Here is a 12,808-nt window from a genome sequence, read left to right on the forward strand (position 1 = left end):
TTTACAAACATATAGTATGTTTTTATAATTTTACACAAAACTAGCCGAAAAACACTCGTTTTCGCACTGTTTAACGCACCTGATAAGTTTTTCGCGCTAAAAACCGAACCCGAACTAAATTTGGACCGGGCTTTTCGTATTTGGGCTTGAGAAATCAGAAACTTGGGCTAAAATGGGCCCATGGACTTCCGGTCGCAGCCGCCACCCCACCCCCCCCCCCCCCCCTTTTTTTCCTTTCACATATAAACTAGATATGAGATATTTTTACACATATTTTCAAACACAACTTCTGGAACTCTTCTTCTACAGCCAAAACCAGGAAGAAAACTAGGTAAAAACCTTATGATTAATCGATTTTTGATTCGTTTAAACTCGTTTAACAATATATAAACATGTCTTGATTGTTAAAAATCATAGTTAACCATGTAAAACTCTCAAAAATCATTCAAAAACATACTTTGATGTTAAACCTAGTTTCAAATCAGAAACATGATCTTTTTTGGCCATAAACACGGATTAAAGGGTTGAAACGGCGTTTTTACGGTTCAAAAGTTCGTTTTTGTGCACTAGCCGAAACCCTAAGTTAAAGGGCTGTTCTATTGATGAAACCTGCTTGGTTTGTGATATAGGACTTGTATCTAGCTTGCATAGAAGCACAAGAACCTGAAAACTTGATTAGAAAGTCGGAAACGAGCCAAACCCGCTAAGGTAATGCCGAAACACTCGCTTACGGGCTATTTAGGTTAAGGTTATGATGTGCATATTATTAGGCCTTGATATTTTTCAGGGACATCAGGGACCATGTCAATGAGTCCCTTTTTAAATTTGGTAATTTTTCGACCATCCGAGAATATTTGGCAAATTTATTACCGAATTGGGACGTTTATTTGGGAAAAATAGCTAAAATACTTCAAAAATTATGAAATTTTTCTGGGAACTCATATTTGATGTATTTTGATCACATATGAATTTTGGGATCATTTTGAGAAATCTAAAGGTGTTTTGTTTATATGTGTTCGTGTGAATTTTTATAGCCGAATTTGGGCTGAAAAGAATAACGCACGAGTTTTATACATTCTGGAATTGATACAGGTTGATTTGGGACATGATTTGAGCATTCAGGAATTTTTGTGGAATTTTTGGAAATTGTTTGGGGTAAACGGACGATTTTCAGGCGAAATATAGCTGATAAAATGAATTTTTATAAATTAATAAATCAGTGAATAATTTCAGAAATATTTTTATAAAAATCTACATATTTTAATTGATAAGTGGCTAAATTTTCATAATTTAATGACTAACGGTTAATTAATTATGCTAATTTAAAGATTAAACAAATTCAGTTTTTATAAAAAACCGGCAAGTTCGCGACTAACGAACCTATGGGAATATATAAAACACCAAGAGTGATCAAAAATCATATTTTGGACTAATTAAGTAAAAACGAACTTTTCTATGAAAAACCTGGACAATCCGGATGGATTGTGCGCGTTTATTTTTAAATCAAACTGAATAAACGGAAACGGGCCCCGTGGCTAATTCGGGACCCCAGTATGTGATCCTTCTTTATAACTTAATCATTTTATTAACCAATACATTTACCCAAGCTTATTTTCCCATAACTGTTTTCTGAACGCATAAACGAACAACTTGGCCCAGCTGGGAAAACAGGAATCTGAGCCAAGTTCAGTTTTAAGTATTAGACATTGAACAACATCACAACCTAAGCCTATTGCCACTTTCTGGGCGTTCCAGCTACACCCAGATTAGTTATACAGCCCAGTTTAGTATTGAGATTATAATAATATTAAAATATTAATATTATTATAATATTGATTATAGGAACTACTGATAGTGGACCAAACAAACCACGAGCTGATACAGTACTGATTATCTACTAAATCGTGAGTTTCATGACCCCACTCTTTCTTTAAACAGTTTTACGAACTTTTGGGGGTGAAAAGCATATTTGATTACATATACATACCTGAAACATGTATTGATGTGAATTATCTAAGTGCTAACACATGAAAGTCCCCACTAACACAGTGATTAACTTCGAGCCGGTGGCTTGTGAATAGTACTATTGGTTTGACAAACCCAAACGGAGCCGGCATGTATTGCTGAGACTTTACCCCGTTTGCACATGATCATAATTATACAACACGCTATGTAGTGTTAGACATAGCTACTTGGGGCATGTTGTGGGCGGAAAGGGCCACAGTGGTTGATTGAGCGTGGGAAATGGATGCACGCAGCACATACAGTCAAGGCTTCACTGTAGCTTAGCATAATTACATCATTTACATACATACATACTTATTTCATGATTACAAGTGTTAACTTGTGAATACTCATTACTGTTTTCTTGAAACTCACCAACTCTAGTAGTTGACCCGTTTTAAACTGCTTTTCAGGTATACCTAAATCGGAATGATTTGGTGATCTGTTACTTGCCCAAGGTGTGTGGTTGATGCTATGTGAATAGAGGCAAGGGTGTTAGTAGTAAGAACGTATAGTTAACGAACTAGTCTTGTTTGTATCACCTAGATTGTAAAACAATGATAGAACAAAGAAATGTAATATATTGTAAATTAGTTTGTAATGTTTCTTTATAAACAATGTGTTGATACCAGAGGTGTCTGTTACATTCTCGTTTTACGCTTCTGCATTGTGTTAGTCGGGGTGTGACATTTAGTAAGTAAAAACAGAAAGTAAGTGGGCTTTTTATGGTATCATCCCTATCAACAAAGATTTCTGAAACATTTATCAATTAAATTAAATCAATCAAGCAGTATTAGACAAAAAAAACTTATGGTTGATACGATGGCCGAGCCGTGTATCGTCTGCACAAAGTGCAAAGCCAAAGATATACAACGAAATGAATGTTCGACGACCATCCGTCCATTGAGTAAAATTTCAAGATAAAAACACGGTGAAAAGACCAAATCAAACTTCTATTCGATAAGCGTGTTTGCACATCTTGCAACACAATTGGTATTGACGTAAGGATAAACGGTTTATCTCTAACTTGAGTTATAAGTACTTAATAATGACTTACATTTTCATAAACCTAACCGCATATATTTTATAAACTAAATCAAAGTTTTATGTTATAATTTAAATTTACACAATGCTTTGATGACGATGAAATGACTTAAAAACGTGAAGGTAAAAATGATTACCTTATAAAGTCTTACAAAATCAAAAGAGGTTTTACAAGAAAATTATCTATTTACAAAATAAATAATATAAGAATTCATGTGACAAAGTTATGTCTATAAAATGAAAGTGAAAAACAAAACTGTTTTTTAATAAGAATAAACTCTTAACATGTTTTCATGTTTTGAAATCACAGTAATATACTTTAGTGAGTGTTATTTATTTATTTATTTATTTATTAAGATCGTACCCGTGTTACATACAAGTATAACATATTTAAAACGTAATATATATGTGTATATTATAAATTTTGTAAAATACAAGTGTCATATTTATATAAAAAAGAATACTTTTATATAAATTATGAGACATTAAATTGTTACTTTAATTCAAATACAAAACAGTACAAACACTAACAAAGATAAATAAAAAGTTAAAATATCTTTATAACTTATAACATGAGAACAAAAAACACATAATAATTGAAAGTTAATCGTCTAATTAAATTATCATCTAACATGTCATGCCTCATACACAATAACTGAAATATAACAAAAATAAACACTGTGTAAATTTCAACAAAGATACATTAGAAAAAAAATAAACAATTAGTGATAAGGAAATTAGTTAATAAAAAGAAAAACTTTACATAAACATAATTGAAGAAAACATACCTTGATGGTGTTTATGTTATTCAAAGCAATTTGGAACCAGTAAAATGCCAAACCCTATGAATACAACACCTCAAATTTAGTTAAAAATTCAAACAATACCCCAATTTATATCCAAAATTACTGCAAAATTAATAATAATAAAACCTGTATTTGAATTACTTACAAATTAAATATTTTGTTAATTAAATTTCATATATAAGTTGTTTCAAAAGATTTTGATTTTAATAATTTATATAAATAATTTTGAATGAATAATAATGAAAGTTTTCATTCTATTTTGAGAAATATTTATTTTATGGTGAAACCGTTTAAAACTTAATGAGTTAGTCAAACATATAAAACAGACATTTATTTCAAAAGTTTAAGAGTTTTAAAAGAGCATTTAAACTATTTATAAGATATAAACATTTGTTTCTAATTTATAAAGTTAATTGATTAGGTGTTTAAACTTTTAAACTTAACATATTTAAATAAAGTCAGCTACTATAAAACGAAAGATTTAAAATTTTTAAAATGAATTATGATTTATTGTATTAATTGATAATATGCTCGTTAAATCAATTACTATTGTTTGACTAATATTATACCAAATAAAGGAACATGCTAAATATAATAAACTAATATTTTAACTATTATAACAATTAGGTTTCTATCCATATATAATAAGATTTTCAAATTTTAAATTGATAAGTCGTAAAAATAAATTAATATTAGTGAAACTTGGAAAAAGGCGTATTAGGAACAAAAAATCACAATATATAAACATAATTTTAAGTAACAAATATATTAAATATCGTATCGATTAATCGATAATTTAAAAAAATCATGCCTTTAAACCCTAAATAGATTAAAAAATGAATCGATTAATAGGAATAGATTAAATATCAAATCTATTAACCGTTAATATAAAAAAACATGCAGTTAAAGCCTAAATCCAATAACAGTGAATCCATTTGATGTTGTTCTTTACAAAAATCGATTAAATACTAAAATATAAATCATACCTGATAATTGCAAACGATGAACATATTTGATGTTGTTTGGATTATGAAACCGACAAATCATGAAGAACCGGTTATATATGAGGCGAAGAATCTGGTTACAAACGATGGAGAGCGTTATGATTTTTGAACGAAGCATGTGCCTTTTAAAGAAAAACGATGAACAATTTAAACCTAGTAAATTTAATAAGTTTTTTTTAATTCTGAAAATAATTAGAATAATTAATATCATAATCACATTAATAAGTTACAAAAATATAAAAGTCAATTCATTTATTAAAATTTTATTATGAATATGTGAAAATTAGATTTATGAAAGGTTGATGATATGGAAGCCTATATGGACAGTTTAGGTGAAGTACATGTGGACAAAATTGTGCTGATTTAATATATTAGTTATATTTTTTTTGGCATAGACATAGGTTTTCATTATAAAACCATGTTTAAAATGTTTAAAATTATTATTAAAAAAGATGTTAAGCTTTAACGTTTTCAAAGTTACTAATATAAGTTGACGTTTGAATCTATAAGGACAGTGTTTAATTTTTGTTACAAAATGTTTGATTTAGGTCGTGCAACGACCAGCTATGATCGAATATGTATTATTCATTTATGAGACAAAAACATATTTAGGTAATCGTTACGACATTAGATAGTGTGTGAAGGTGACCAGCCGACCACAATTCAAAAGGTAGCATTTACACATAGTTTCCAATGATATATTTGATAGTTTAAAAACCGAGTCGTTCATAAATGAAAAAAAACCCTGGGATCGGGGTTATAATACATTTTATTTTATTTTATTTTATTAAAAAATATAGGGGTCCCAATATAATAATAATAATAATAATAATGAAAAAATGATTCAAAAAAATATACTGCTATTCAATTGAAATTTTGTTTGTAAGCATCAAACAAGGTCGAGATCGATGAGAGTGAAATGACGAAAGTACCCTTTGGATTGTAGTTTATACGCTAGCCAGCCAGTCTCTGTTTCCCTTTATTGACTATAATAATAATAAAATAAGATACTGGTGCTGCATATCCATGGCGTCAACTACCACCGAACAGCAACAGCACCACTTTTCATCTATCGGCAAGGTACTTGATGCTAATTTCTTCTCACTTTTCTTATTCTCTAAGTCTGCTATTGATGGATTTACAGGCAGGCAAGTCATCCGGTGAAATCGAGGGGATGGATGTGCGTCTTCTCAACGGCCATCGTCAGTCGGAAGATTATTCGGTACTCGCCGCTATTCTTCCGTGAGTTTCTCTCTCGATTTTTATTCTTAATCAGAAAGGCTTTTTAAGTAATTGAAATTAGCATTGGTAGTTGTATTCATGTTTGATACTCTAACCTCTTAAACATGATAGACTGCAACTGACTAACAAAACCTTTAGATTATTTTTAATTATAAGATTTGATGGATCACTAGAACATTTTGGAGTGAGCTGTACTTATTGATTGCTATAGTTAGGTTATGATGTGCAATTGAGTAGCAAAAGCCTCAAATTCTTTTGACTTTGATACACTTTACAGTTAATTTTTAGATTTGAGGGATCACTAGAGCCTTTTGGAGTCATCTGTCTTAATTTGAACTTAATGATTGCTATGTTGTTACGTTTTGGAGTCTAGGCTCGAGAACATTGAGTAAAGAATATAACACCAAATGATGAACTAACTGGTGTTAGATTTGTTACTCATTTTCATATTAAATGTGCCGGTTTTGAACAAAAAGAATATAAGTTTGTGTTCCTTGTTTTGATTGGAAGAAATATGTGGATATAAGTCCTTGTACGTACTACCAGGGCGGATAGGAATGAAGTTATGATGTTCTGCTTTATTGTCTTGCAGTTGAACTGATAAGGTCATTTAATGGAGTGATCAACTGTAGAAAGTGACCTTTGTTGATCTTTTTTCACTAAAGTTTCTAATTGTGATAAATGTCACCTTGTTGATTATCGGTCAATTATCTCAGATTTCTTTTTCCTGCTTTTGGAGGCCTTTTATATGGCTATGATATTGGTGCCACCTCTTCTGCTACCATTAATATAAAGGTACTTTTTTAGTAAGATTGTTGACTATGAAAGATCTAGCGTTATCTTTCATTGCTCATACGCTTTGTGTGCATGTGTGTGGTTTTCACTCTCTTTTAAATGCTGCAGTCACCTACATCTAGTGGCATCTCATGGTATGACTTGTCCTCTGTGCAAGTTGGCCTCATCGTAAGTTTTTGAATTCATTGCTGCAATGTTTTTTTGCACTTATACAAGACTAAGATCTCTTCTTGCCTTTGGTGATTGCAGACCAGTGGGTCACTCTATGGGGCTTTGATTGGATCTGTATTGGCGTTTAATGTTGCTGACTTTCTAGGTTAGCTATACTCCAAGTTGAGAACTAAGGTTTCAGTTTTATACTCATAATTTTTTGATGAAAATTAAGTTATAAGTGTGTATTTAAGGAAGAAGGAGGGAGCTGATGGTTTCAGCTGCATCATATATTATTGGCGCCGTGGTAACAACACTTGCACCTGGTTTTGCAATTATGGTGATCGGCCGCTTTATATACGGTATAGGAATCGGACTGGTAAGATACAAATCCATCTTCTGAACATATATTTATTAAAGTTAATAAATTATAACAAACTTATTTCTATCTAGGCAATGCACGCTGCTCCAATGTACATTGCTGAGACAGCTGCAAGTCAGATACGCGGTCGGTTAATATCCCTCAAAGAATTCTTTATCGTGATGGGAATGGTTGTAAGTAGTTCATCTTCTCTGAAGATCTTTTACACAACACGTTGACTTTGTTGTCCGTCTACCTTCAGATCAAAACGGTTAATAATATGTTTGTTTGATTGCAGTTAGGTTATGTGGTTGGTAGTCTTTTAGTTGAAATAAACTCTGGTTGGCGGTACATGTACGCGACTGCAATTCCTTTTGCGTTTATTATGGGAATCGGGATGTGGTGGTTACCAGCTTCACCAAGATGGATATTATTACGAGCGATTCAAGGAAAAGGTGACATGCAGGAATTAAGAGAATATGCCATTTATTGCTTAAGGCGGCTTAGAGGTGAAAATGTTGATAATAATTCAGCAACCCAAGAGGTTGAAGATATTTTGGCTGAATTATCTTATATCAGTGAGGAAGGTGAAGCTACAATAGGGGAAATGTTTCAAGGAAAATGCTTGAAAGCATTGATTATTGGTGCGGGTTTGGTTTTGTTTCAGCAGATAACTGGTCAACCTAGTGTACTTTACTATGCTGCATCAATTTTTCAGGTACTTAATTGTTCAAATTTGAAACTTGAATTTATAAGTTTGTAAAACATGTTTCTGTAACTGAATTGTTGCATGTTTTATAGACAGCAGGGTTCTCTGCTGCCTCAGACGCTACACGGGCATCTATACTACTTGGGGTGTTAAAGGTAATGATAAAAGTTTAAAAGAAACATCGATATGTTAGTTTGTATAACACGTGTCTTATTTGATTTATGCTAGTTAATCATGACTGGTGTGGCTGTTTTGGTTGTTGACAAACTTGGGAGGAGACCATTGCTTCTCGGGGGCGTTTCTGGCATTGTAAATTCTAATTCTCATATTATTCTAAACTATTAGTTTAAAAACCTATTAAACAGCTAGTCACCTTTCTTTACATGTGCAAATATTGTTTGTTTTTATATTGTTTTGCAGGTAGTGGCATTGTTTCTCATGGGATCATTTTACACTTACCTCAGTAATGCGCCTGCAGTAGCTGTTGCTGCATTGCTGGTGTATGTTGGATGCTATCAGGTATAAGGGCACATTTGCCAAGTTGCATGGGTGACATTATGTACTACAAAAGTTATGTTATTTCAATAATAATATAGTTTCTTTAAATATAATGATTTAGGAGGTTCTATGCATTACAAATACAGATATGGATATTTCGACCTGTTTGACACATTTACATGTTTCATTTCAAAATAACCTATTTATAAGTAAAATGAGTTGGATTGGTGCCTAAATGTAGTATATAAATAAATTATTAAGAAAATAATTTGGTGCAGATATCTTTTGGTCCTATTGGTTGGTTGATGATATCTGAAATCTTTCCCTTACGTTTACGAGGGCGTGGATTGAGTATAGCGGTTCTTGTGAATTTTGGCGCCAATGCATTAGTCACATTTGCATTCTCTCCATTACAGGTACGTTTTCACTTCTGCTGTATCTTCACACACACACACACACACACACACACTTACACTTATTAGGATCCAATACAAATAAGTTTTATGGTGTGAAGTGTACGAATTGAAGGGAAAATTCACTCAGTGGCATTTTCGCAATTACCCTACGCTACAAAAAAATTGAACTAGAGTAATAACAATTGTGCTACTTGTAAACTGTAGCTAATCATCATTACTCTAGTTCAATTTTGTTATGCACCGTGCGTATTTTTTCTTCCCTTCGTACACCGAGAGCCATTTCTTACAATAAATACTTTTGCTTGTGGTTGCAGACGTTGCTAGGGGCTGGGATACTGTTCTTCATATTTGGAGTAATAGCAGTGGCGTCTCTGGTTTTCATCTTCTTCAAAGTGCCAGAAACTAAAGGGCTGACACTGGAGGAAATTGAGGCTAAACTCTTATAAGAAAAAAGAATGGGAATCTTGGTTTGGTATATAAATATGGCATACTCAACTCACTAATCATCATTATAAAAGTGTAAGATGCAACTTTGAAATTTACCAATATTGTTTATGACATTTATCTGTTTTATTTATTTATTAGTATTTGTATTATTATGATGTGGTTTTAGTTGGTGAATGTGTCCATCTCTCAACCAATCATTGGTTATTTTGTCATTCCATACTCCCATTTGGCTTATCTTGAAGGTCACATCAAGGGAAAGATTGCTTATGGGAAACACACCTACCAAAACACACATATAATGATTTTTAGTAACTTCAAACACAAATAGGTATTTTTATATATATTTAGAGGCCAGTCTAAATTGACTTGGCATGAGAGGATTAGACATGATTTGTTAGACCTAAACCTCTATGAGGACATAGTTGAGGATAAGAATTCTTGGAGACGTATAATTAAAGTTAAGTACTTTTAAGAAGAAAGTAATATCTCAAGGCTTATCTTTTCCTTAATTTTGGCCACACGCTATTATGCTATTTTCTTTTTATATATTATGTATTTTTTTTGTTGTATTTTGTTCTTATTATTATTATTATTATTATTATTACTGCTGCTACTACTACTAAGTGTTATATTAATTATATTACTGTTGAACTTTAATTTCTTTTTATATTCTCTCATACATACGATATTTAGAGCTGAGGGTCTCTTTGGAAGCGACCTCTCTATTATATCTTTGGAAGCGACCTCTCTATTATATTGAGGATAGGATAGAGGTACGGTGTGTTTACATCCCATCCTTCCCACCTACATATCTTTGTTATTGGTAGGATTTCACTGGGTATAATTGATTGATAGATATTTTTTAAAATAAACTTAAAATGAAGAAACAAACACGAATTTGTTTTACATAGGTGAATAATGAACAAACATTTGCCAAGCTCTAGTCGCATCATCTTGGAAAACAGATGTCCATAATACATGGTATAAGCCAAATCTTTTCTTTTTGTTTGATTCTTGTTAGTTTGAGGGGCTCTTTAACAGTATAATGTTGAATCTTTAAGTGGTTTGATTGATTAAGAGGTAGCATCTGAATCATTCTGTATGTCTCTGAAACTTAATTATTAAGAGGTTTCACGAGCCATTAAAAGATGTCACTAAATACATTTTATCTCTAACCAATTCAGAGGTAGCCTCTTAAAATCATTAAGAGGTTACCAAACAGCTCCAAAGTTGTGTTATATTTTATGTATGTATTGTTTATAGTCTATTATAATTTGTTGTATAAACGATACTATATTTTTTCACAAAATAAAATATTATCTTTATTTATGTTGTAAAAGAAAATGATAGTCGATTTTATATATATTATAAAAGAAAATGATTGGTCGATAGTATATCTGCTTGTTTCTTCCATGTTTGTGTGGGACAAGACCACAAGAGGATGAGTGTTGCCAACAAAAAGGTGGCATTTTTTCCACTACACTCATGTTTATGTTCTTGCTTCAAAGCAATTATATATCTAAATTTAGCAGTCTTTTTACTAAATAAAATGTATAGAAAAAACTAAAGTTTGTTTATTAAAGCTAAAGCCATGAATAGAATATCAAATCTTTAGACTATTGACATTGGACAATTAAAAATTAATCCATATATATGTGTTCTCTTTATCAAAACTTCCCAAACCACAATCACTAAGATCCGATCTTTAAAAATGGAGTATTTTTCAAGATTCATTGTGCTTCTAGTCTTTCTAGCAACACTTTCTCCCTTTTGTTCTTCAAACCAAATTCATGATAGCTTCTATGAATGTCTTTCTACATACTCCATAACCCAACTGCCCAAAATTTTTTACACCCCAAACAGTCCTTCTTTCACACCCCTTTTGAACTCGACCGCCTTAAATCTCCGCTGCATTGGCCCAAATGCACTGAAACCCGAGGCTATTTTCACCCCGTTAAGCGAAACCCATATCCAAAACGCAGTAATTTGTGCGAAGAAGAATAATATTCATCTTCGGTTTAGAAGTGGAGGGCATGATTATGAAGGAATCTCCTATACATCCGTTATGGACCCTCCGTATGTCCTTATCGACTTATCCAAACTTCGTGCCGTTTATGTTGACATTGAGGATGGTTTGGTTTGGGTTGAGGCTGGTGCAACCGTTGGTGAGCTTTATTACCGAGTAGCCGAGAAAAGCAAGACTCATGGGGTCCCAGCCGGGCTATGCACGAGCCTAGGTGTCGGTGGTCACATCACGGGTGGTGCATACGGTCCCATGATGAGAAAGTTCGGACTCGGGGCTGATAATGCACTCGACGTAAAGTTAATTGACGCAAATGGTCGGATATTGGACCGGGAAGCCATGGGGGAGGATGTTTTTTGGGCTATCCGAGGAGGTGGTGGGGGCAGTTTCGGTGTCGTAGTTTCCTGGAAACTAAAACTCGTACCAGTCCCAGAAACTGTCACAGTTTTTAACGTTGCACGTACGCTAGAACAAGGCGCGACCAAGATTCTTTACAAGTGGCAACAAGTTGCTGACAAACTTGATGAAGATCTTTTCATTAGGGTTATCATTCAACCTACAAACATCCCAAACACAAATAAAAGAACCATAATTACAATTTACAACGCACTATTTCTCGGTGATGTAAATAGACTTCAAGACATCATGAAACAAAGTTTTCCTGAATTGGGTATGAAGAAACAAGATTGCATTGAAATGAGTTGGTTGGAATCGGTCTTGTTCATCGCGGGCTACCCAAGATCCGTCCCCACCAGCGTCCTACTAGCCGGAAAACCGGCTTTCTTGAACTACTTCAAAGCAAAATCAGATTTTGTAAAAGACCCTATTCCAGAAAAGGGTTTAGAAGGAATCTGGCAAAGATTCTTGGAAGAAGATGGTCCCTTAACAATCTGGAACCCATATGGAGGCATGATGAGCAGGATTTCGGAATCATCAATCCCATTTCCTCATAGAAATGGGACGTTGTTCATGATTCAGTATTTGACAAGTTGGATGAGCCCTGAAGAAGATGTGACCAAGCATGTTGATTGGATTAGGAAGCTTTATAACTACATGGCTCAATATGTTTCGATGTTTCCAAGACAAGCTTATGCAAACTACAGAGATCTTGATCTTGGAATGAATGACAAAAATGGTGATGACACTAGTTTTGTCAAGGCAAGTTCTTGGGGAGCAAAGTATTTCAAAGACAACTTCAATAGGTTGGTCAAGATCAAGACTGAGTTTGATCCTGATAACTTCTTCAAACATGAACAAAGCATACCTATTTTACCCTTGAGAAGTGAACTCCAACATTCAGAATTGTGAA

General features: G+C 33.0%; 2 protein-coding genes across 2 annotated transcripts; both read left to right on the forward strand.

Moving 5' to 3' along the window:
* Positions 1-5,875: 5,875 nt before the first annotated feature.
* LOC143547930 (D-xylose-proton symporter-like 2) lies at positions 5,876-9,623 on the forward strand. The gene is made up of 13 exons (XM_077039227.1): positions 5,876-5,938; positions 6,003-6,100; positions 6,817-6,895; positions 7,004-7,063; positions 7,145-7,211; positions 7,300-7,424; positions 7,499-7,600; positions 7,705-8,124; positions 8,208-8,270; positions 8,344-8,424; positions 8,536-8,634; positions 8,892-9,029; positions 9,344-9,623. Exons 1-13 carry the CDS (start codon positions 5,885-5,887, stop codon positions 9,473-9,475), a joined length of 1,518 nt encoding a protein of 505 aa, XP_076895342.1. The 5' UTR covers positions 5,876-5,884; the 3' UTR covers positions 9,476-9,623.
* A 1,556-nt stretch (positions 9,624-11,179) lies between these two features.
* LOC143547279 (monolignol oxidoreductase AtBBE-like 15) lies at positions 11,180-12,808 on the forward strand. Its single transcript, XM_077038745.1, has one exon. The coding sequence runs from the start codon at positions 11,188-11,190 to the stop codon at positions 12,805-12,807; it is 1,620 nt and encodes a 539-aa protein (XP_076894860.1). The 5' UTR covers positions 11,180-11,187; the 3' UTR covers position 12,808.

This window comes from Bidens hawaiensis, unplaced genomic scaffold (assembly GCF_021521415.1).
Source record: "Bidens hawaiensis isolate Kalapana, Puna unplaced genomic scaffold, B.hawaiensis_p1.1 tig00000905_1, whole genome shotgun sequence".
Taxonomy (NCBI): Eukaryota; Viridiplantae; Streptophyta; class Magnoliopsida; order Asterales; family Asteraceae; genus Bidens; species Bidens hawaiensis.